The following is a 27,080-nucleotide window of genomic DNA, read 5'->3' as shown; positions in this document are numbered from 1 at the left end:
AGAAAGAGGATAGAGCTTGGCCATAGTTCTGCCCACCTTCATCCCCGCATCCGGTGCGTCCCACTCGCGGGTCACCAGCTTGCGAACCTTTTTAGGCAGTGGAAAGGATGAAGTGGGCCCCCGTATTCCGTCAAGAACTGGATTAACCACACAACTATCTGATTCTTCCTAAGAGTTCTTAAGCCTCAGAACTTCCAACACCTGGGGAATAAGGGGTCGTAGTTCCTTCCGCTTAAAAAGGCGGACCACGCTGGGATCATCCCCTTCTATGGGTGGCAAATCATCATCATCTGCAGCATCTTGATCAGGGTCCCCAAGATCAGGAACCAAATCTGGAACCTGAGCCGAACCCGGATCTGGAACTCCAGAGGGTGGGGGAGGGGCCTGCGGCTCATCACTTCCCCCGCGGGCCTACTGTTCCTCGAGTCTATCCTTCTTGAACGGCGGTTCGGAAAGACCCACTGACTGAATTTGCCTCCTGAAGCCCGTCTGCTTTCTGGCCAGGAAAGCCTGGTGCATTAACAAGACAAACTCCGGCAAAAACCCTCCAGGTCTCCATCTGCCGGAATGGGATCCTGAGGAGCCAGTTCACCCAGTCCCCCAGCGCTGTCCTCCGCCACAAGAACTAAGACTGAAGGGGATCCCTCCTCCCTTGAGCCTTGGCATGAAGACCCCCCCCGTCCCAGGGGAAAGGCTCAGGGCCCGACAAACTCTCCATCCCTAGGAAGGATAAGGGAGGGAAAACACAAAACTAAATTCTGCCTTCACGCTCACACGCCTGACAGAGTGTGGAGAGAAAGCGAGAGCCCCTTGAAAAAAACCACGCAGCCACGCGGCCCAGGAGCTGAGGGGAGGAACAGAAAAAATAGAGAAAAAATATACCGCTGCCGAGCGCGGTGAACCGCGCCATAAACTGGCCAGTGAAGGAAACACTTACCCCATCCCTTTAGAGCAACCCGGAGCCCTGGGAGTAGAGGGAAAGGGGGCCAAAGGGCTGCCAAACACCCCAGAGTGCTGTCCCAACCCGACTCCTTACCTCAGCTCAAAACATCAGAGGAAGTCTCACTCAGTTTTACTTTTTTTTTTTTTTTTTTTACTTTACCGAGTCCTGTAGAGCAGAGAGGGTTGAAAGAGCAGCTTTGGGGGAGCAGCCACGGAGGTGAGTAACCAGGAGCCCCTGGTCTTCACACTCCGAGTGGTAACGGACGAAACCCAGACGGAGGTAACCAACCCCCCCGGACGTTAGACTTCGACTGAGGGATGGCCCACGAAGGTGCCTAACACCTCAGGAAGCAATCCTGAAGAAAAAACCCAGAGAAAAAAATCTAACTAAACTGAAAAATTAACTAAGAGTGCAGATGCCTGTCTTCCAGCTGCTGGAGTCAGAGAAATACTGAGTGTCTGCAGGTGGAACTCTCGTTATGTAGCAGTGCCCAAAGTTCTAATTGTTCTCTGACTCCACCTGCTGGTAGGGATACACAACCCACGTCTCTGGACTGATCCTTGTACGTATAGGGAAGAGTTTTCAAAGTACAAGAGCCACATAGCTACAAGCATGCCATGTGCCTTATAATCCTGTACTTGAAGGAGATGGCACAATGAGCAATTCAAATTGTGAAGATCAAAGCAAGCAGACAGGTTTAGGTTGGACCAATAAACTGGACAGATACTATGGTCGACTCCTAAAGCATTTAAGAATAACGATTTTAAATTTAATAAGAAAAACCACTGGGAGCCAATGAAGATCCATAGATAAAGGAATAACATTGATCACTTTTTTTTTTTTTTTTTTACTCCAAAAAGAGCCTGGCTGCTATATTTGAGAAGCTGTGGATGCCTAATTAACGTTGCTGTGCAATCCTGAGATAAAAGAGTTGCAGTTATCTATACAGTTTAAAGTCAATGCATGAGTAACTCCCTCTAGCTCTTTCCTGCCCAGCATGTTCCACAATTGGAAAAAATTCAAATAGAAGATATTTGGTCCGACTGACAGCCCTGAGTTTAATTTGACTTCAGGGGTGGTTAGCACCTCCTTCAGCATATCATCCCGCCCCCCCCCCCACTATAAATAAAGAGCTGGTGGGTTTTTTTTTGTTGTTTTTTTTTTTACTGCTTAGCCTTTGCCTGCAGGGAGCACCAAAGGGTAAAATGCAAGCATTACTAAGTGCTATGTTCTATCGCATGGTGATAAAAGGTTGTATGAAACCGAAGACCCTGAAAATCTTATGTTTTCTTTATCAGTACATGTAAACCACCTTCCTGGGACCTACCAAGGCGGATTTACGTAAGTTAGGTAGTAGCTGTATAGTAACGAAGAATATTAAACATGAAATAATAAAATAGCACAAACAGAAAACCCCAACCCCAGACAATTGCATTGTAATACGCAGTCTATGTAATAAAATGGATAAAACAGGGCTGAGGAAACGCATTGCTCTAAAAACGTCATGTAGTGTAACATATCTGGGCAGACTGCATTTAATCTGGGCCAATAAAGCCAATGTGATCACAATTATATTTTAGGCGCTGTGGGCAAATCTAACTGGCAGAACCCCTTGGGCCTTAAACCGAGGTGACAGAATTAGAATAACCAGGTTCCAAGGTCACATCTAAGATTAAGAGGTCGATCTTCAAAGCTTTTTTACACACACAAAACCTGGTTTTATGCACGTAAAATGGCTCTTACAAAAGAAGCCGAAGCTCTGCGATTAACCCGGCTCTGCAGGGATTTTTATATGAACTGCAGAGACTTGGAGGGAAAGGGGGAAAGGGATGGAGACTGAACTTATGCGCGTGCTTTTTGATTTTAAAAAACTATGGGGCGAATTTTGAAAGGCCTGTGCGCGCCGGCGTGCCTATTTTGCATAGGCCGCCGGCGCGCGAAGGTCCCGGGGTTTTTTTTAAAGGGGCGGGAGGGGGCGTGTCGGGGGGCGTGGCAGAATGACTTGGCGTTTCGGGGGCGTGACAGCGTTTTGGGAGCAGCAACGCGGGCGTGGTTTCGGCCCGGGAGCGTTCCGGGGGCATGGCCGCGACCTCTGGACCAGCCCCCAGGACCGGAACACGGAGCGGGGCAGCTGGCCGACGCGCGCAGATTTACGTCTGCTTTTCGCAGGCGTAAATCGTGGAATAAAGGTAAGGGGGGGTTTAGCTAGGGCCGGGGGGGGTGGGTTAGGGAGGGGAAGGGAGGGGAAGGTGGGGGGAGGGCGAAGGAAAGTTCCCTTCGAGGCCGCTCCGAAATCGGAGCGGCCTCGGAGGGAACAGGCAGCGCGCGCTGGGCTCGGCGCGCACAGGTTGCACAAATGTGCACCCCCTTGCACGCGCCGACCCCGGATTTTATAAGATACGCGTGGCTACGAGTGTATCTTATAAAATCCAGCGTACTTTTGTTTGCGCCTGGTGCGCAAACAAAAGTACGCGATCGCGCAATTTTTTTAAATCTACCCTTATGCATGTAACGTTAACCCGCATAAGTTATGCCCTTCCAACGAGGGGATGTAACTTAAAGCAAATTAATCTACGTGCATGCTGGGCCAATTATCTGGGCATTTTCAGAGCTAATTAATGCGCCTAAGTTCACTTTCAAAACCTACAAGTTACACGCACACTTTAGCTCTCCCCCATACAGTTATAAAAATTACCCTCCCTGTTCTCAAAGAGGCAGTTTTTGTGATAATCCATTCCATGTACATGGAATAGCATAAGTACAGGACTGTTCAGTTAAACTGATTCCCCCCCCCCACCCCGAAAAAAAAACCAAACAAAAAAAACCCTGCACTTCCAGGTGGTTTGCACTCAGACCCCATCGTGTAAGAACTTGTGCTGCACACAATAACTATTGGAGAGCTTTTATGTTTGCATGCTGACCCAGAGGGGAGGGAGGGTTATCCAGGAGTCAGAACAGATGGAACCACAGTTTGAGTGCCGTTCACAATTATTTCTGCTACTCTCTTCAATCAATCATCAGTGCCACCACAGAGAGGAAGATCTTGGTCACCCCTAGGAGTCTTTCACCCACAGTCCACTACACCAGCTGAATGACCACATTAGAGGAGCCTTAGGCCATAGTAGCTGTACAGCTTTACTTGGACTATCAATTTAGTTTCTAACAGATTTCTTTTTTTTGCTATATCAATAGCCTTTGGGTAGACACAGTCTCCTTTCTCCACTCTGGCTTGCATACATTAAATTGATCATTTATTTTGCTGTCAGGCCACGAGAAGATATGCTACTATCATCTTATCTGGATTTACATTACTGCATCCAATGTGAAGTTTTGTGGCTTTCTCACTCCCATTAACCCCAGTACACAGACCCCTCTCAGCAACTATTACTTTAACGGTTGTTCAAGACGCGTTATAACGCTCAACGCTTACCCCGTCTCTGCAATGATTTCCGGGGCCACGTAAGTTGGTGTACCACAGACTGTGTACAAGAGCCCTTCAACCACAGTGGCTAGCCCAAAATCTCCCAGCTTCAAGGATTTGGTTCCATCTGGATACTCGCACACCTAGGAAAGAGGAGCTCTTGGTAAAATGCACATCACAGCAGGCAGGACCAGCATGGTTAGTTTTAAAAAAAAAAAAACACAAAAACCCATCTCTCTAGGATCGGGAAGAAAGCCACCACCAGCAAAGCTAATTACCCAGACTGCAAAGAACAGTTTTAATTCTTATTGCTGGGAAGAAACAGAGAAGAGCTATTTAAATGTGCTGCTAATTAATCTTCATTTCTTAGCCAGACACTTACAAACAATATTGCTTCAGTCTCTCTAAAAGGATTCTATTTTTATCCCTCCCCACTACGCTGCGCCCAGCAAATACTCCTCATTAGGGATGTGAATCGTTTTTATAACGAATTGAAATATCGTACGATATTTCTTAATTCGTTATATATTGGTTAAAAACTAGAAACGAACACTTTTTCCCCGAATTTTCGTGAAAATCCCGTTAGCGCACACTAAGCTGAAAACAGATTTTTCACGGAAAAAAAACAAAACATCGATCCGCAGGAAAACGAGATTTTCCTGCAGCTAGACTAACCCGAAAGCAGGAACGATCAGGCACCCAATTCACATCCCTACTCCTCATCCATGGTGCCACAATGAGCCAAAGGTGAACTTACTTCTAATCATACCTATTACTAGCAAAGGCAGAAGACCTGGATGAACCTGGCTGTGCCTTGTCATGCCAGCTCTGTCCTAGTTTCACCATGCTTCAGGTTAAAATAAAACTTCATGTTTAAAGAATCACAAATGATTTTTGTTTTTATCGTACAGTCTTTTCCGAGTGGTAATGCCATCCTACTGATCAGGCGACAGCGAACTTGAATCTGAACTGGGGGTGGCATGAGAAACACGCTGAAGATTTAGTGCTTGTCCTCTTATCCAAGGCTAGCAATCGACATAACGAGAAGCAATTTCTCTTAAGTGGGTCAAAGAACCATCATTAGCTAGTAACATTACTCCTGGCTTATGAGAACAGGTGGCAGACAAAATGTTTACATTTTTCCTAATGGAAGCCCCTGACAAGTTTACATCAGGAGAATGACCGTGTCAAATTCCCATTTAAGCTGCAATATATCTCCTGTCGGCCAAGCCATAGACTCTAGAGTAGGAGTGCAAACCATGTGTGAAAACCTTTACCCATGCCATTCATTCAAAACGGAAGACAGTAAAGGCATTAAGATGTCTGCAGTGAGTGCTCAGTTTGTAAATATATCCAGGGAGTTTGTTTTGTAAGAGGGAGGGAATTAATCCCCCCCCCCACACAGAAAAGCCTCTTTAATTTGCATACTTAGTTCAAAAGAAAATAAAACAGGCAGCTCAACAGAAACAAAATCTTTATGATAAAGATGCAACATTTATTACTATTATTCAGCACCATTATACAATTCATTTAAACTAGCTCATATTTCCATAGCTTCAATTTTTTTTTAAATACAAAGAAAGAAGAAATAAGACAAGGATTTCATGAACCTTTCAGATTACTGTACTTTACCTTGACTCTCCATATCACGTCTAATGCACAAATCCTTTACACTTTCTCCTCCTGTGTCCTGATTAGTAGCAATGATCTACTGGCCAGCTTATCTGAGGTGCACATTGCAGTGCCCTCTAGACTTACTATATCTTTGCTACAGGTGTGTAGATCTCTTAGACTTTGCTTTCTTATTCTACAAGCTAAAATCCTGATCATAATCATTAAAGATGCAACATTTCTGGACTATGAAGACCCATTCTGCTTCTTTAAGCTTCCATTAGTCTCGTGAAAAGTATCATTAAGAACATAAGACCATGCCATACTGGGTCAGACCAAGGGTCCATCAAGCCCAGCATCCTGTTTCCAACAGTGGCCAATCCAGGTCATAAGAACCTGGCAAGTACCCACAAACTAAGTCTATTCCATGTTACCATTGCTAGTAATAGCAGTGGCTATTTTCTAAGTCAACTTAATTAATAGCAGGTAATGGACTTCTCCTCCAAAAACTTATCCAATCCTTTTTTAAACACAGCTATACTAACTGCACTAACCACATCCTCTGGCAACAAATTCCAGAGTTTAATTGTGCATTGAATAAAAAAGAACTTTCTCCGATTAGTTTTAAATGTGCCACATGCTAACTTCATGGAGTGCCCCCTAGTCTTTCTATTATCCGAAAGAGTAAATAACTGATTCACATCTTCCCGTTCTAGACCTCTCATGATTTTAAACACCTCAATCTATCGCCAAGCTGAAAAGTCCTAACCTCTTTAGTCTTTCCTCAAAGGGAGCTGTTCCATTCCCCTTATTTTGGTAGCCCTTCTCTGTACCTTCTCCATCGCAATTATATCTTTTTTGAGATGCGGCGATCAGAATTGTACACAGTATTCAGGGTGCAGTTTCACCATTATGACATTTTCCATGTTATTCACCATTCCCTTTCTAATAATTCCCAACATTTGTTTGCTTTTCTGACTGCCGCAACACACTGAACAGATTTCAATGTGTTATCCACTATGACGCCTAGATCTCTTTCTTGGGTTGTAGCACCTAACATGGAACCTAACATTGTGTAACTATAGCATGGGTTATTTTTCCCTATATGCATCACCTTGCACTTATCCACATTAAATTTCATCTGCCATTTTGATGCCCAATTTTCCAGTCTTACAAGGTCTTCCTGCAATTTATCACAATCTGCTTGTGATTTAACTACTCTGAACAATTTTGTATCATCTGCAAATTTGATTATCTCTCTCATCGTATTTCTTTCCAGATCATGTATAAATATATTGAAAAGTAAGGGTCCCAATACAGATCCCTGAGGCACTCCACTGCACACTCCCTTCCACTGAGAAAACTGTCCATTTAATCCTTCTGTTTCCTGTCTTTTAGCCAGTTTGCAATCCACGAAAGGACATCACCACCTATCCCATGACTTTTTACTTTTCCTAGAAGTCTCTCATGAGGAACTTTGTCAAACGCCTTCTGAAAATACAAGTTCACTACATCTACTGGTTCACCTTTATACACATGTTTATTAACTCCTTCAAAAAAGTGAAGAAGATTTGTGAGGCAAGACTTGCCTTGGGTAAAGCCATGCTGACTTAGTTCCATTAAACCATGTCTTTCTATATGTTCTGTGATTTTGATGTTTAGAATACTTTCCACTATTTTTCCTGGCACTGAAGTCAGGCTAACCGGTCTGTAGTTTCCCGGATCGCCCCTGGAGCCCTTTTTAAATATTGGGGTTACATTAGCTATCCTCCAGTCTTCAAGTACAATGGATGATTTTAATGATAGGTTACAAATTTTTACTAATAGGTCTGAAATTTCATTTTTTAGTTCCTTCAGAACTCTGGGGTGTATACCATCCGGTCCAGGTGATTTATTACTCTTCAGTTTGTCAATCAGGTCTACCACATCTTCTAGGTTCACCATGATTTGATTCAATCCATCTGAATCATTGCTCATGAAAACCTTCTCCAGTATGGGTACCTCCCCATCATCTTCTTCAGTAAACACCGAAGCAAAGAAATCATTTAATCTTTCCGCGATGGCCTTATCTTCTCTAAGTGCCCCTTTAATCCTTCGATCATCTAACGGTCCAACTGACTCCCTCACAGGCTTTCTGCTTCGGATATATTTTTAAAAGTTTTTACTTTGAGTTTTTGCCTCTACGGCCAACTTCTTTTCAAATTCTCTCTTAGCCTGTCTTATCAATGTCTTACATTTAACTTGCCAACGTTTATGTACTATCCTATTTTCTTCTGTTGGATCCTTCTTCCAATTTTTGAATGAAGATCTTTTGGCTAAAATAGCTTCTTTCATCTCCCCTTTTAACTATGCCGGTAATCGTTTTGCCTTCTTTCCACCTTTCTTAATGTGTTGAATATATCTGGACTCTGCTTCTAGAATGGTTTGTTTTTTTTTTAAATGATCATGCCTCTTGCACATTTTTTTTTTTTTACTTTTGTAGCTGCTCCTTTCAGTTTTTTTCTAACAATTTTTCTCATTTTATCAGTTTCCCTTTTGAAAGTTTAGCACGAGAGCCGTGGATTTGGATACTGTTCCTCTTCCAGTCATTAATTCAAATTTGACCATATTATGATCACTATTGCCAAGCGGCCCCACTACCATTATCTCCCTCACCAAGTCCTGTGCTCCACTGAGAATTAGATCTAAAATTGCTCCCTCTCTTGTCTGTTCCTGAACCAATTGCTCCATAAAGCTATCATTTATTCCATCCAGGAACGTTATCTCTCTAGCGTGTCCCGATGATACATTTACCCAGTCAATATTGGGGTAATTGAAGTCTTTAACAAGAAAAGGGGCCAAAAAAATTAATGCTTTTTACCACAAGCCTAAATGATGGTGTCAGCAAGCCTGTCGTCGTAGTTTTAACAAGAAACCCAACCAGTCTTCTCAATCATTCACCATCATTATTTTCTTTATTAAATTTCAGAAAAAAAATTTTTTGTTATGTATTTTTTCAATTTTCTTAAAAAGTAATCAACTCTCATCCATGAGAGATATATATAAATACTTCCACAACTTCAGGACAGTTCTTCAATCCTTAATATTTGCTAAAATAGACTACTGCAGCGCTCTACTCATAGGCCTACCCAGCTCAACCACCAAATAACTACAGATGATACAAAACGCCGTGGCCAGAATTTTAACCAACACCAACCGGAGAGAACATATTACTCCCACTCTCCGAAACCTACACTGGTTACCAGTCTGCCACAAAGTCCTTCACAAATCACTCACCCTGATACACAAGTCCATCTATAACCATCTTCACCTTGACCTTGAAATCCCTCTCAAACTCCATACTTCCATCAGACCGATTAGAGAAATCCACAAAGGAGCACTACAAGCCCCTCCAACAAAAGCCACTCGCCTCACCTCTACCAGGGTCCGAGCTTTTTCAATAGCAGGTCCAGGCATCTGGAACAACCTCCCCGCAGACCTCAGGTTGGAACCATGCCTACTAACATTTAAGAAAAAACTTAAGACTTGGCTGTTCTGACAAGCCTTCCCGGATCCTTCGGATACACAATAGACAATCAACCTGTTCACAAGCTATGGAACTGTACTACTCCTCTATTTACTTCATATTTTAGTACTTTCGCTAATAATCTAACCTGCCCTAGCCCGGTTTACATTATGACTTCTTGTGTTTAAGTTATTGCCCCTACTCAGGCCTTTATTTTTCAGCTGTAAAGCTTCCAAGTTTATAGTCCTTGTTTTATGTAACTTTGTTCTCCTTCTGATTATAAATTGCTGTTCCGTGTTACAGTTCTCTATCCCCGTTCGATGTAAACCGATCTGATATGGTATTTAACCATGAAGGTCGGTATAGAAAAATGCTAAATATATAAATAAACCTGTCGGGATGCCCTAATTCTAATGCATCATTAGTATCCTTTGAAGATACCTCTCTCCGAACCATGCGCTGCTGAGTGACTGTCGGCTTTCTCCTTTTGTTCTAGTTTAAAAGCTGCTCTATCTCCTTTTTAAAGATTAGCGCCAGCAGCCTGGTTCCACCCTGGTTAAAGTGGAACCCATCCCTTCGGAAGAGACTCCCCCTTCCCCAAAAGGTTCCCCAGTTCCTAACAAAACTGAATCCCTCTTCCTTGCACCATCTTCTCATCCACGCATTGAGACTCTGGAGCTCTGCCTGTCTCTGGTGACCTGTGCGTGGAACAGGGAGCATTTCAGAGAATGCTACCCTGGAGGTTCTGGAATTAAGCTTTCTACCTAAATTTGGCTTCCAGAACCTCCCTTCCACATTTTCCTATGTCGTTGGTGCCCACATGTACCACGACAGCCGGCTCCTCCCTAAAATCCTATCTAGGTGACGCGTGAGGTCCGCCACCTTCACACCAGGTAGGCATGTTACCAGGCAATCCTCACGTCCACCAGCCACCCAACTATCTACATTCCTAATAATCGAATCACTAACTATGACGGCCGACCTAACCCTTCCCTCCTGGGCAGTAGGCCTTGGGGAGATATCCTCAGTGCGAAAGGACAATGCATCACCTGATGAGCCGGTCCTTGCTACAGGATCCTTTCCTGCTGCACCTGGTTGGTGCTCTCCCATCATTAGACATTCTTCCTCCAAGGCAGCACCAGGGCTGCCAATCTGAAGTTGGGACTTGGCTACTATGTCCCTGAAGGTCTCATCTATATACCTCTGTCTGCCTCAGCTCCTCCAGGTCTGCCACTCTAACCTCCAGAGATCGGACTCGTTCTCTGAGAGCCAGGAGCTCTTTGCATCGCATGCACATGTACAACTTCTCACCGGTGAGTAAAAAATCATACATTCTCTATCCACTACTATTTATTTTGGGAATGTTTTCAGCTTTACTTTGTTATTTATTTTAAATTATTTGTATCCCTCATTCTTCAAGGTTTGAGGGCAGGAAACAATCACAAACAATTATGAAAAACAAAGGGTCAGAGGGGCAAGATGGCGGCGTAGCCAGACACGTTTGCGTTGAGCTCCGATTTCAGCTAAAATTTTTCTCAACTATGCCCGCAAAAAGAAAAGGCAAACTCCAAATCTTTCCTTCTGATTCGGAAATTATGGCCACTCAACTCTTAACATCCTACGTACCTGGAAGGGCCATCGAAACAGGAGGAGAAAACTCTGCTGTGGAGTTCACTGAGCAAGCATTGGCTCTACCTGGAGAAGTTACTCTTTCTCCCCCGGATCCACGCAAGCCTGAAATAACTCCACTTCCCGAGAGCCCTCAGACAGCAGAGTCGCAGGACCGTGATGCGGTGGATGCGACCTGAGCAGGAAGAGATCAGAGGGCGGAAGGTGCCAGCATTCCGGGGCAGTCCTCAGCGGGCCCTGAGACAATGCGAACCGATGGTTTGACTGCGGCGATCCCAGCGTCCACCCCGACTTCGGAGAGGGTGGCTGAGGGGTTCGGAGGAGTGCTGATTGACCCTGGAAGGGAAGTTTTGCTGGCAGGACTATCTCTAGTGCAGAGAACGGGTGAGTCCGTTTTTAGACCCCATTTTCAAATGCCTGGTAGGCCAGACAAAATTACTTTAGAGGCAATTTGGGATATAATGGCTGCTTGGTAAAATCAATCGGGGATATTCAAGATAATTTAGATGGTGTGGAACAAAAATTGGTGGTTTTCGACATGCAGATAAAAGATGAAACAGACTAGAAAAGTAGAAAATGAGATGGGGAAAATTCAAGACTGTAATGTGAAAATGATAAAGAATTTAAATGTTGAATCTAAGAGACTGGAATTTCTAGAGAATTATTCGAGACATCTGAATCTAAGATTTCTAAATTTTCCGAAAATGGTTGGAGAATTACCCTATGTTACTCTCATGAAGTATTTCCAAGAGGTGTTAAAATTTAAGGAAGGTGAAATACCATCAGTGAATAAATTATATTTTTTACCCTTATCTACCAGAAACAGAGAAAAACAGCAAATTGATATGGATAAAGGTAATTTGACTAGGTTTCTAGAGGATTCAGCTTCTGAATATTATGAGTGTGCTACATTGTTAGTATCATTTATAAAAGAAAAAGATATAACGGAAATAATGAAAAGATATTTTAAAAATGTTGATCTCCAATTTAGGGTGATCCACGATTCGTGCATTTCCAGATTTTGCCCCCGTAACTCAAGATAAGAGATGGGCATTTCTTGCCATGAGATCACAAGTGATTGCTCTTGGTTTCTCATATGTCCTCAAGTATCCCTGTAAGTGTGTTGTAAAATCAAAAGAATGTTATATCTTTTTTTACCCTGAGCAATTAAAATCTTTCTTGTACGCAAGGAGGGTAATTGTTACCCCCGGATTAAAGCCTTAAGCAAGGATTAAAAACTTGAATGGATGATCATTAATCTATGTGAAGCCATTTATTTGTAATTGTTTGCTTTATTAATATCTTCCTATATTCTGCCCCCCACCTGAAATTTCTTAAAAGGGGAATGCTTTATACTGCATATGATATGACATAATATGTGGTTATTTGTTTCCTTTTTGTTTTTTGAATGTAGAAATGCATTTCTTTTTTTCTCTGTGAGTTTGGTTGACTTACTTTGTAATTATAAATGATTAAAAATAAAATTTAACCCCCCCCCCCCAAAAAAAAAACAACCCAGACAATAAAATGGACCCACCATTTGACTGCATCATATACATGCCAGTGGATATCAAAACAGGGCATGCAAGAGACATCATCACTGGGTGAATGTCTGGCTGGCCATGATCAGCTGAGTTTTTAAGGAAGTCAAATGCCTTTGAGTCACAGAGTGCGTAAGTACCTTTGGAGAGAGTTCCAAAGCAACTGGCCAGTAAGTGAAAAGGCCCTTTCTCCTGTTGAGAGCTTAGTGGAATGTAGGCAGGAGATTTCCAAGAGCCATTGGCAAGAAGGACGAAGGGTTCGTATTAGAACGAAAAGTCTGAGTGCGCCAGTAACCCAAGGAGATGACACATGATGCATGAGGTTGTACATTATGGATGCAAGCTTACATTGCTCATCTTGCAAACCAGTTTAGCCACAGTCTGCCTGAACAGAATCTCGCTGGGCTCCATTTTGAAAACTGGAGCTTGCACAATGGATCAAGCTGTGCTATGCTATTCAGTCTTTGCTGCCTGCTGAAGTTAAGAAGCTTTACAACATTAATACTGTATGCTGTTACAAGGGAAACTGCTGCCTGCACTGGTGTGGGCTTCCCCTATCCCCCACGCTGGCTTTCCCTCTTGGTGTAGAACTGAACGGGACTGAAAGTCATTCAACTATGTAAGTACTGACTTAGGGATCTGCCCACCTCAGCTCCTGTTTTTCTTATATAGAACATGACACAAAGACCTAGTTCATTGCAGCTCTACCTCCGTTGTCAACTAAACTCCATCAATTAATCTTTTCCCTTCTTCTGCCCCTCTTGTTTCTTGTTGGTCTTGACTAGATTATAAGCTCCAAAGATGTGCGTATCTGTGCAGTGCTGCGTATATCTTATAGCACTATATCAAAACATAGATATCCTGCAATTCCATATATAAAGCAGTCAACGTTCACCACATAAATACATAAAAATTCCCACTGCCATACAATCACAACCTTCCAAGTTCTCATCCCATTTCTTCAACCTAAAACAAATCAATTCCAGCTCTAGTTAATGCACCTCTCATCATGCTAGCACTTCAGAGCCCTGGCTGGCTAGCAATAACCAATCCACCCCTAGCCAACACAAATCCTACTCACTATCCACCCCAAAGTAAAGTTACCAGACCCTTTACCACCTAAGTTTCAGATAGCTTGGTTCACCAGGAATTTCCCATGGGATCTTGTTCTAAATTCCCAGAACCATAATTGAAAGCTGTGCCTCACATCACGAAGGGCTCAAGCCACCCAAAAACAGGGCTTAAAGATTTCCAGGTGGAAAGGAATGAGGTACATGATGCTTGTGGCCCTCTCAGCTTTATATTACCTCTGCCTGAAGCAGGAATAAGTGATTTCTCTTCTGAAGGCTCCTGGAGAAGAGAAAATGTTGTACATGTACTAAGGGAATCTATCCTGGTGAGCAGGTCCAAAGTCAGCCCTGAGGACACTGATGGAGAGTCTATGGTGTCCCCTCCTCCTACACAGCTATTTTCTTTTTCAAACCACAGTAAGTTGGGGGTTATTTTTGGCCTGATTATCTATGTTTGCAACAGATAAAAATTTACAGTATGAGTTTTGTCTTCTTTTACCATTGTGGAGGCTTTTGTGCAGTCTAGGTGCAAGAAGCCTTCAGCCCGACCTACTTCCCCAAATAGTACTGGTGAAGTCAACTGCAAAACATTTGTAATCTCACCTGTCTGGATGAAAGATCCCACAAATCCAAAATTATAAACAGCTAAACAAAAAAATCGACTTAGGAAATTTTTAAGAAAAAAAAACAAAATCTAAAATACAGTAAAAAAATAATTAAAAAAACCCCCAGAAAATATTGGGAATAAAGCACTGGAAAATCCAGATGTTAAGGATGTGGAGGGACATGCACTTCATTATATCATCCCAACACATGCACAGCTTTTATGATTTTATATTCTGTTACAATTATTTTCATTCTGTCCCTCATATTTAGAGAGTTTATAATTACTTTTTTTTTTAAATGCTGTGTGCAGCAAAGCAGTAGCCTTGGTCTTAAGCGTGCTTTGTATTTGGTCGAAGGAGCCAACATTTTTTGCGGGGTTTGCGGGAGGGGAACAGCAATGGAACCTCAGAGATATCATGAGGTCCACATTCACTAAGCCAGGATGCAGCAAACATATCCAGATAAATTTAGCCCAGTACTCAGCAGAACAAAGTTTCCCCGCTGAATATACTCTGTTACAGTTAACCAGATAATTTTAACAATACTTCCGAATAGTATCATGCAGAAAAGCTGATCCCACACCTTAAAAATACACAAGTAAGTGTTGGCCAAATCCCGAACCCCATTCCAACCCATGAACTCCAAAAAATGTTTACCACTGGGCTGAAAACTAATTGTCAGAGCAGTCAGCTCCCAACACATTAGTAGCAATATATTCACATCGCTCCACGCCAGGTGAAGAGACCAGTCAGAACTGTCTGTCTGGCTAACTTTAGGAAACTGGTTACTCAATTCTGATTGGCCCCTTCTCTGTCAGCTGTCAGTGAACAGACCAATAATCTGTCTTTTCATCTGGAGTGAAGTGAACAGACACTGATGTGATTGGAACAGTTGGCTCTATTGCACTTAATATTCAATCAGATGGCCATTTTCGGGGGTATGGGGCATACTGTCTAGTAGCTAAAATCAGATCAAGTACAGATCCAAAACAGTGATGAACACATACTACGCAAAGCACTGCAATGAGTTCTGGTTCTTTCATTTGCAGTCACGGAAAGCTGAAAGTGCAAGGAAAAAAGTCAGACATACCAGGAGATTCTCAGGCTTGATGTCTCTGTGTACAACATTGAGGCTGTGGAGGTACTTCAGCGCGCTGGCCAGGTTGTACACCATTGCACTGCCATCTCTCTCTGTATACTTCGTTGAGGAAGTGATAGCATCAAAAAGATCACCTCCCTAAAAGCAAGAGATTACAAATCAAACAAAACAATCTAATCTATGCATGCAATTATTGAGAAATGGTCTATTTGATCCTTGAAATATATTAATATTCACCTGTATTAAGTGATTACTCCTAATTCTCTTAAGTTCGATAGATGCATCTCACCAGTCCTGTACATTTTACTAATCTGATTGTGATTTTTGTTTTACACAGCCTTGCTCTATTTTGTTTGACTTAATTTACTTACATAAAATATAAAAGTATCCTTACCTTGAAAAACAAAATAGAGAAATGAAGACCAATTACTAAATCATCGCACATTCAATCATCCACATCCACACCCCCACCCTTTACAGATTCACCTTACAACTGCACATGTGTATGGATGAAAGTTTTGTACCAAGTTCACTTCTGCAATTTTTTTTTTTCAAAGAATAAAGATGGATCTGGTCTTATGGTGCAACTATGGGTAGTCTGGTGAAGGCTTGTATGATAGATACTGGGATGCTGAATCACAGCCAAATGCCATCTTAAGATCACTGTGCTACGAGCAAGAACTGTGAAATGCTAGCCCATATACAAGAGGATCCTGGATTGTACAGTCTTTCAGGATCGCTATGACAAACATCTAAGCCTTACCAATGCCCCATGAGTGTTGGATCATGGCTTAAAGAGCTTGGTCATCCCTTACACGGCTGGTTCTCATGATTGCTCCAGTTGCTAATCACTCATCTGGCTCCTGCAATTATTTACTACAGAGCATGAGCACTCTGAGGGCCACAAGCAGGTTCCCACAATGAATATTCATCAGATATCTGTAAGCACATGGTCTACTAACAGGCTAGTTTAGTTACCCTAACCAGCAGTCCTGCTTACAAGGACTGGAACTGAGAGCCCTACTACAGAGGGTAAGGATGCCTGTTGCCAATGAAATCACTCCTATTAGGGTCAATAAGTGCAGTTTTGAGTTGCCCGTTTTGTCAAAGCTTTATGGTACAGAACTGTAGAAAAATTCGATCACATGACTACCAAGATTTCTTCCAGCTACTACTGTTGTGATAATGATCTCAATCTTCCATAAATAAACATCACACATGCAGGAGGTGCAGCACAGATAGCAGATGCAGTGTGTATGTAAATGTGCTACTTTCTCAACCCCTTTGAATTCAAGAATAAACTGAAATGTTTTGACAAGCAGCAAGGACTGAGCATGTGAAGTGTACTATGGTTATATTTTATCAACAATTACAAGAACACAGTAGATCATATCAGTAGCGCTTACAAAAACAGTTTTCAGTTTTATAATTCAGATTTACCAATTGAGATTAAGCACTGCTTTGTCACCTTATGCTTAACACACAGGAAAAAAAATATTACTAAATAAATTTTTTTCATGGCAGATCATTCTGCTATTCTCTACTCCATTCATACTAAAATCAATGCAAGAAACCAAGATACTGCATAAAGGATTCCAAGAACATCTTAAGACCGAAGCACCAAGAACACACAAAAGTCAGGAAGCAGGCTTACTTTTAAGTTCTGGAAATCAGGAACCTTATGGGGGAAGTCAAGTGGCCCAACACCACCACAAGCAGCAAGCAAGATGGAGGGGGAATGTAACATGCTGCATTGCTGAAATATTTCCGAGGTTCCCTGTACTAGATTATACCAAGATCTTTGCTCAAAAGAACTTTTGAGATCAGACTTTCACTCAAAAATTAATCTAATAAAATACCTGGCTGCTTAATTACTCCTTCAACAATTTCTTAAGTCTCCTTGAAAGAGGATCAGGGCACAGACAGACTGCAGTAAGCAGACCCACAAGCACAGGCTAGACGCCAGATTAACCTATATGTACATGAATACTTAGACTTCCAATTAATTTTTCTCATAGACATGCAACACAAGAAGAATTTAACTACTGTTGACCGAAACAAGCATACTGTTTGAAGATCTACCGTCTCCTATTTAGCGATTTTAGCACCACAAATCTGTACACAGTGAAGTCTCGCAATAAGCAGACGTTATGGCAGTTCTAGCTTACAAAGATGAATGAAGATACGCTGAAGCTAAAAACCTCTTCATTAAGCTATCTACCTACCTAGGGGTAAAGTTATGCTAGTTCAGACTGGTAGATTTAGTAATACCAGAAAAAAGATGAGATTCTGCGATATAACCTATATAGTGTAAAATATAATTTCGCTAGAATACATCGGATTAATGCCAATAAAGTAACCTGCTGGCAGGAATATCTGCATAAATTCTGGTTGCCTCAGGGAGAGGATTATTCAATTATGTTGTCCAAGCTCTTAATGATCCCGTAGTCCTATAAGATTTCACTGTGTAGATAAATTCCAAAGTGTATTCACTCAAATCCTCTTACCTTGACTAACTCCATCACTAAATAGAGTGCTGTTGGCGTGTCCACCTCCTCCACCAGCATGATAATATTCGGATGCTTAACTTGACGCAGAATGGCTACCTCATTCTCAATCAGATGTTCCTATGTATCAAGGATGACAGCTTTGTTTTACATATACTTGATAACAAAAATCCTCATCAGCATTAAATACAGACAGACTTTCAAGCTTACAGGGGCCATCCTTACAACCTGTCATAACATTACACCATAAGCTTGCTGTGGTTAACACTATCCGTGGTAAACAAATAACAGAATCCCCAATACCAAAATAATTCCACTTTCTAGTGGTTGTTCCTTTCTAGAGATAACTATATTGGGATGATAAAAATAAAATAAAATAAAAAAAAAGTCAGGAAACAGAGTAGGACTAAATGGTCAGTGTTCTCAATGGAGGATGGTAAATAGTGGAGGGCCTAAGGGATCTGTCCTGGGACCAATAGTTTTTTAAATTTTTCTTCTGTAACATCCTCTAACGTAGGCAACCAGAGAAGCCTAATATACTGTCAATGTAGTTTATAGAGAGGTTCTCCAAGTTTCTAAATGCTTTCTGTTAATTAGCTAATAAAATATTCATCTTTTTTACTTGCTTGATTTCAAAATCTAAATCGGTTATGAATAAGACAACACACGCAACGCTGGGCAGTTTTCACTAGTATTAGACATAAAACAGGTAATTAAAATCTAGCAAAGAAGTACCTATTTAAAAAGCATTACATTATGACGGAAAGATTAAAAGAAAAAAAAAAACATCTGCATATACTGTACATATCCCCCTGCACACAGAGAAGGGCTGTGCATGGGCCTTACAATAAAATAAGTTCAACCCTAAAACGAATTTTTGTGCCATCATATGATTGATTACTGGCTAGAGGTGCACAGGACAATTAAACTCAACTTTTTGTTTTTTTTGACCTGTCACTCCAGACTCACTACTAATTTAAAAATGAAAATGTCCTCAAAGACAATCTAAGCAAGCAGAATGTATAGTGATGCAAAACACACCAAAGAATCATGAAGCACTATTGTGTCTAATGCAGACTAGAGTGCATTAGCAAATTCAGCATTTCACACTTTTCAGCTCTGAGACATGGTCTGACTGAATAGAAAGGAACCTCAATGTAGATGCATCCAGAGTAATGGATATCCAAGACAATTCAAACTGGAGCTGCCCCAGTAACTCAAGTGTTGCACACTGGCATACAGAAGACCTAGGTTCCTTTCCTGTCAAGCTGGGACTAGTGATGTGGCAGAGGCAATGCTCACATCCCCTGAAAGGAGATAATCTAGTCATCGTGCAATGGCAACATCTAGTGGCCATCCTCAGGGTCCATGCTAGTTAGCTCCCAGAGGGAGCTGGTATTTATGGTCCCTGGCCAAGGACCATTGCTGCAATGGCAGGTGAAAGTTTGGGAGGAATAAAAAAAATATAAACAAGATGGCAGAAAGATCATACAGCCCCGTTTAGTCTACCCATTCAGCTTCACAAGCACTGCCTCACAGTGAGTATCCCACGCTTTCTTGAATTTATTCAGATACTGTCCATGTCTCCACCACCTCCACCATGAGGAGGCAGTTCCATGCGTCCACTATTCTCTCTGTAAAGAAATACTTCCTTAGATTTCTCCTGAGTCTACCCCTTTTCACACACATCCCATGACCCCTCACTACAGGTTCTCCTTTCCACTGAAAGAGGCTCACTCCTGTGCATGAAAACCTTTTGAGATATTTTAATGTCACTATCTTCCCCCATCTTACCTTTCCATGTTTAGATCTGAGTCTATCCCCATGTGCTTTAGAATAACCACCACTCTTTATTTTAATAGCCTCTTTCTGAAGCAGCTCCAACTAATTTATATCCTTTTGAAGGTGTGGTCTCCAGAACTACACACGATATTCCAAATTAGGTCTCACCGGGGAACTTATATAGAGGCAATATCACTGTTTTTTTCTGCTGACCATTCCTTTCCCTAAGAAGTCAAGCATCTTTTTGGTTTTTGCCATCTCGTCATTCACCTGTTTGGCAACCTTAAGATCGGTGGATAAAATCACCTCCAGATTCCACTCTTTTCACATGTTGAATTGCATTCTATACTGTACCTCTCTCCCTTGAGTTTTTGCGACCTAAATGCATAACTACATTTTTATTTATTTTTTTTTTACATTAAACCCTTAGCTGCAGACTTGACCATTCCTTGAGCTTCGCTAGATCCCTTCTCATGTTTTCCACATTTTGCTGGCTCTGTACCCCGTTGCAGATTTTGGCATTAGTAAAAAAAAAAAGAAAAAAAAAGAAAAAGATAAACCTTTCCTGATAATCTTCCTGCAAGATCGCTCATGAAAATGTTGAAAAGAATCAATTCAAGGACTAATCCCTGAGGCACACTATTTACCACTACCCCTTCTCACCTCCCATTCAACTAGTTTTTAACCCAGTCGGACCCTCTAAGGCTCATACCATGGGCGCTACCTTTTATACATTGCCTATGTGAATCTATACCAGAGGCCTTATGGAAACGCAAACACACTACATCTAGTGCTCTCCCCTGATCACTCTATCAAAGAAAATGCTCAGATTCGTCTGACAAGACCTCTCTGGTAAGTCACGTTACACTGAATCTTGTAATCCCCTGGATTCTAGAAACTGCACCCATCCTCTGCTGCAGCAGTGATTCCATTAGTTTGCTCATCACAGAAGAAGTCAGACTTAACCAACTTGTAGTTCCCGGTTTCCTCCTTACTTCCACTTTTGGGAAGAACCACATCCGCCTGTCTCCAGTCCCCAAATCTACTCCCTACTCTAAAGAAGCAATGAAAAGGTCATCCAGTGGAGCTACCAGAACCTCATGTTTCCTTAATACCTTCTGATTTATTCCATCTGTCCCCAACACTTTATCAAGTTTAGTTTGCTCTTCACGAACACAATTTTCTGAAAAAATAGACAGGGATCAGGTTCCACTAAAGCAAGAGAAACTGTCCCCATCCTCTTAATTGGGTTGCAATATAATTCTCTCATATATTAATGAGCTGGGATTTTTGTCAGTCGTGTGATTTCTTGTAAATCGAGTCCAGAATGCAGCCATGATACTTAGGAATTAAATTTAAGGTTGAATTCAACATACTATTTTTATTTTTATTTTTTTACTTTTGGCCTACATTCTACATTAATTTTTTTAAATGTTTTGAGCAAAACAAAAAGCTTTACAATTAACCATGCAAGTCAGAGATATCTGAGCAAGAAATTTACAATAAATATAGTAGGCATTTACTACATATATTCAATACCCTCCAAGTCCACAATAATGGATCCACTAAAGTAAAAATTTACACAAAGTTAAAAATAATCAATGCATTAACCTGCTGTCAAACAAAACACTATAATATGCCTCCTAAAAAGAAACTACTTCCTAACTTATACCAGAAGTCTCCATAGATTTATCCCTTAAAAAGGTATCCAAATGGGAGGGGGGGGGGGGTGTCAATGAATGTATATCTATTCCCCTGGAAGGTGATAAAGCATTCACAATGAAATTCTAGGAAAAAAAAAATACTCCTCCCCCACCCTCAAGCACTGAACTTTAGATATTAATGACAAAAAAAACCTTTTCCTACGCAATTGCGACTCACGTGAGACATCTGGAAAAATATGAATTGTTGCTCCACAAAACTTCTCCATCTTATATCTGAAATTTTGCAGAAGGGAATGGTCAATAAAATGGGAAATGTCATAATGCCTCTGTATTGCTCCATGGTGAGACCGCACCTTGAATACTGTGTACAATTCTGGTCACTGCATCTCAAAAAAGATATAGTTGCGATGGAGAAGGTACAGAGAAGGGCGACCAAAATGATAAAGGGAATGGAACAGCTCCCCTAAGAGGAAAGGCTAAAGAGATTAGGGCTGTTCAGCTTGGAGAAGAGACGGCTGAGGGGGATGTGATGGAGGTCTTTAAAATGAGAGGTCTGAACGGGTAGATGTGAATCAGTTATTTACTCTTTCGGATAATAGGAGGATTATTGGGCACTCCATGAAGTTGGCAAGTAGCTCATTTAAGACTAATCGGAGAAAATTCTCTCACACTCAAGGCACAATTAGGCTCTGGAATTTCTTGCCAGAGGATGTGGTTAGTGCAGTTAGTGTAGTTGGGTTTAAAAAAGGTTTGGATAAGTTCTTGGAGAAGTCCATTAACTGATATTAATCAAGTTGACTTAGGGAATGGCCTCTGCTAATAGTGGCATCAGTAGCATGGGATCTTCTTGGTGTTTGGGTAATTGCCAGGCTCTTGTAGCCTGGTTTGACCTCTTTGGAAACAGGATGCTGGACTTGATGGACCCTTGATCTGACCCAGCATGGCAATTTATGTGCTCTGTCTAATTCAGCCACAAAAACAACAATCAATGTGGCTCTAGTTCTAATAGTACCTTGAGAGTCAGATAAGAAAGCTGACACATTAGTACCATTGAAAGCTGTAAGAATATCTAAACCCCCTTACTCAAACTTGTTTCTTTGCTTCAGGGATATAAAAACATCTTTATCTTGTACAATCTGCAAGATTTCTCTTACATATTTCTTAAATAATTCCAAAGGAGAATCAGTCTAGTCTTTGGAAAATTTAATATGTGGAGATTTTTTGCCATCTATGTATTCTCAAAAGATTCCATTCTACAATGAATATAAAGACAGTCTTTCATATTGGCAGACTGAATATTAGATACAGAGTCAGAGAAAATGGCACTTTGTTCCTCAATATTTAAAATTAACTTAATTTAGATGCTGCTCCTTCTGAGAAGACTAATTGAGCAATTGATTTACTCAGTTTAGATTCAGTTCTAGTAACTACTCTCCAGATGTCTTTTAAAGTAATTTCAGCTGGTTCAGCCACCAATTCATTGTCCCCATTCCAGTTCTGCCAAAAGACTAACTCAAGCTTATTGGAACTCGAATAGGCACAGATGTTAACTACTCCTCCTCCATTGGTGCAGAACTAACCATACCTACACCAACCTCTGAGGGAGAGTCCAGTGAAGCCGGGAAAAGGGTGGGAGATTGAATCATACTACAGTCCAAAGCTCTGGGTGATAGTGTTCCTGATAATCTCAAATGGTGACAAGGGTGAACTTAATGGTTCTACAGTTCCCAGTGGAATGTTCCCTTGGCCATTATATAAGGAAGTAGGACATGGTGGTGAAGAAGGAGCTATAAAGCTCAGAGGCTTCACCTGTAGAATCCTTCGATGTAACTTCAGGTTGCTCCACAAGACCAGATGGTTGTTCATTAGCCCTCTTACCAATACCTAGACAGCTGGGGAAGCCAAGATCTTCCTTTTTTCTTCTCCATTTCTTCAAGTCAAAATTCTCCCTAAGGAGTGTATCCTTTGGTGCACTGCAGGTCGCTGAATTAAAGAAGAATTGACATAGGACCCTGGGTCGCTGCTGTCCTCCCGCCTGATGGAACGCGGGGAATAGCAGCAGATCACACAGGCAGACTCCGCATTCTACATGTTCTATTCATGTCAGCAACCTTATATTAATTTCTACAAGTCTGGTCAGTGTGATTTTCACATTACAGTGATGACAGCTTCATAGGAAGATCTTTTCAAAGCACCCTAATGGCATAAGGACGTAAGAAGTTGCCATACTGGGTCAGACTGAGGGTCCTTCAAGCCCAGCTGACTGGCTTACTCTACTCGCCACAACCAGTGGGGTGGGAAGCAGCACAGCAGCAGCAGATTTGGAAGCACGTTCTCCTGCTCCTGCCAGGCAGCTTCTGACCAAGGGGGTGAAGAGGGGTAGGGAGGGAAGGAGGGAAAAAAAAGTCAACAAGGGTAAGAAGACAGCAGAGGTAGACAAAGGGAAAGAGAAAAACAGGGATAAGTAATGAGAGAGAGCAAAAATTGGACTAGAGGTGAACAAGGAAGAAAGTACAGCAAGAGGGGTGAACAAAAGAGAAGGGGGGGGAGAGGAGGAGAAAGGACCTAACACATTGAGGGCAAGGAGGAGGACTTGGCAATACAAAGGAAGGTGAGGAAGAGGGACAGAGAAAAGTGAGGACAAGTGGGAGTACCAGGAAGTGGAGGAGGGAGAAAGGCCCACTGATGGCAAGGGTTGGGTGCAGAATCCAGATAGATGGGGAAAGAAGATGAGGAATGGAGAAGAGCCACAAGAGAAAGGAGGAGGAACAGAGAAAGGCGAATAGGCAGGAAGAATATGAAGATGAAAAGGAGAAAAGTGGAAGGGGATAGCAAAAGAGAAAGAAAGTCATCTCTACAGCCCCCTACCCAACTGAGTAGACAAAGACTCAGAAGTTCCTGGGTACTTACCACTGTTTCACATCCCAGAATAATCAAGTTTTGATAATTACACACTGCCATCAAGCACACAACTTGGGTATTTATTGATTCTTCTTTATCCATGTAACAAGTTAAATCTATTGCTCATGCCTCATTCACTAAAGTAAGTCTTCTATACCACCTTAAACCACTTCTTGATTCTAACAACTTTAAAAACTGTCCTGCAAAGCCTGATTTTCTCTGGTTTGGATTACTGCAGTTTCCTATACCAAGGCCTTCCTTAACCCACAATTCGGCCCCTACAATTAGTTCAAAATGCTGCAGCCCATATGCTTACAGGAACCAAGACATTTGACCATATTTCATTAATCCTATAGTTACTTCATTGGCTGCCTGTACAATGGCAGATACAAAACAAACCTGCCGTATTAATCCATAGCCTACTAACATAATATTAGCTTGACCCTCAGAGTATATACTCCAACTCAGACTCTGAGATCCTCCAACCAATAGCTACTAGACGTCCCCCCCCCCGTCCCCCGGGTCAGGCAAGGTCAGCAGCAGCTTGAGAAAGGGCTCCATCACAGGTCCAGTACACTGGAATTCTCTTCCATTTACTCTATGTACCCTCAGCAACAACAAAGGCTTTAAGAAGCCATTAAAGACATTTGCTTACAGAAGCTTTTCTATCTATTGCTTAAACATACTGGCTTTGCAAACACTCACAATCTTCCCTTGTGAAGATAATGCAGTCCTCTCCACCCTTCCTAGACTCCCACAGGTGACTTAACATTTATGGCAGTATTTTATGCTGTTTTGTCATCTCCCTATGATACCTAGCACTTATGAGATTCCTCACATTCTTGGAATTCCCCCTGTTGTCTTACTTATTGGACACAACCTTTGTCCTATCAAGGCGACGTGTCTTAAGTTTATTATTATTTTTTTTTTTTTATGTATGTATGTTTAAACCTGCTCCTTGTCCCGAACTTTGAAGTGTGCAGGCTATAAATACTTTTAAATAGATTTGTTTCTGGTTTGAGATTGTTTTATACTATGAATGTATGCCTGTACCAGGCCTAGAGCTATGGATGAGCGGGCTAAAAATTCTTTTAAATAAATTTAATAGACCAGTATTTAAGCAATACCTGGGACTCCCTTTTATTTGCCTCCTCCCCCACAAAGGTTGTAATTTGGCCTTTACAGCAAGCCACTTATTTATTTTATATACCGACATTCAACTTAAGTCATCACATCGGTTTACATATAACAAATTAAAAAAAGAAAAGGTTACATTGTGATAAACAGTAGATATTTATAGATCCAAGAGCAAGAATTTGAAGGACTAAATGGTGGGGATGGGCAGAGAAAGCCATGCTTCAGCCATCTTTTTTTTTTTTTTTTTTTTTTTGCTAGAATGATCATTTTTTCAGATACCAACAGTCCTGGAAAACATGGACCGAATCAAATGAAGTTTCATAAGTATTGAGGACTTCAGGGGGTGCAGATGCTCTACCTCAAAGATGAGCTTAATATTGCAAACCAGGACCCCAGACACGGGAACAACCTTCACCGAGCCCAGATAGCTTGCAGCAGTAAGAGGATTAAGATGACTCCCCAGTTGCTGGTTCTAGTTTTGACCAAACTGCTTCCTAGTATAAACACAACTGATCATCCAGAAAGGAGGTCCTCCAACAGCTCAAGCAGCAGAAGCTGAATGGATTCCCTCTCACCACTAGAGGGGACTCTCACACTGCCACCCAACAAACCTCCTACATTCTGCTTTGTAGGCTTAATCCTTTCCAAGCGTTCACTTAAAACAAAAACTACAGATGTGACGAAAGGTAACACCAATGTGAAAGGATTATATTCTGCTAATGTGGGATAGAAGATTTCAACAACCTCAAGGCTCATTTTGGAAAGACGAGATTAGCATTCAGCACGGAAACTATTGTGACCCTGTAAAATATATATATACAAAAAAAAAAATGCCATCTTTAATATGGCACAACATACATAAGAAGAGGAATACAATAAATTGCATCAATATTTTATTTGCATTTTATAAGCCTGTCTAACATTAAAAAACTATCTAACACACTCATACTATACTCATGCACTCACATTTAAAAACAAACATCTTCAAAAAACATGAAAATCAGAAATATTGTCAAATAATTCACTTATAATATAAAGTGCAAATGCTCACATCATATTTTAAACATTATACATTTAATCAACCAATGGAGTCAGTCCTCAGCATATCCAACAAAGATCTTCGTTTCGCCAAGCTTATCTTAATGGCTTCATCAGGGATAGGACTGGTTTGGATGAATAACAGCTATCATCTCAAAATATTAATGAGTGACACAACTGTAGAACCTCGAAATTCCAATTCTTAACAAGTCTTCCAACATGCGATCAAAACTTCAAAATGTGTTCAATACGAAGTCCCTTCAAGGAAGATTCAAAAATCATTCATCTCTCAACCCACTCTAAAATTCAACCCGTTCTTTAACGGGGACACTTCCAAGTGACACTTAAATTTAATGTGTCACCATTCATAAACCTCTTAGAAATTATAACACCGGAAATGACGTCTGTTCCATGTTTGAAAGAAAGTCTATTTCCATGTTTGAAAGAGGTTCTATTTTCGTGTTGACCCTTGTGTGATTATATCTTTAATATGGCAACATGGCTAGGGCACCTTATAATAAGTGTAATGTAAAAAAAGCACATAAACCAAAAGGTAAGCAACTATTCAATAAGTGAAATAGAAACAGACATAATATGAAGACCTTGCTGTAAGCCTGGCAGGGGAGG

At 41.4% G+C, this 27,080-nt stretch overlaps 1 protein-coding gene across 3 annotated transcripts in view; it reads right to left on the bottom strand.

Annotated features, from left to right (window-relative positions):
- The window catches only part of DCLK2 (doublecortin like kinase 2), a 319,571-nt gene that overhangs the window by 53,528 nt on the left and 238,963 nt on the right, over positions 1–27,080 (bottom strand). For all 3 annotated transcript variants that reach the window (XR_003857315.1, XM_029605030.1, XM_029605114.1), the window contains 3 exons: positions 17,932–18,051; positions 15,416–15,562; positions 4,374–4,507 (listed from right to left, as the gene is read on the bottom strand). Coding sequence is in view for 2 of the 3 variants with exons in the window: in XM_029605030.1 (XP_029460890.1) it covers positions 4,374–4,507; positions 15,416–15,562; positions 17,932–18,051 (401 nt within the window). In the remaining variant the exon portion in view is untranslated. The remainder of the gene's footprint in view (positions 1–4,373; positions 4,508–15,415; positions 15,563–17,931; positions 18,052–27,080) is intronic.

This window comes from Rhinatrema bivittatum, chromosome 1, assembly GCF_901001135.1.
Source record: "Rhinatrema bivittatum chromosome 1, aRhiBiv1.1, whole genome shotgun sequence".
Taxonomy (NCBI): Eukaryota; Metazoa; Chordata; class Amphibia; order Gymnophiona; family Rhinatrematidae; genus Rhinatrema; species Rhinatrema bivittatum.
This window is presented reverse-complemented; position numbering and strand designations above follow the sequence as displayed.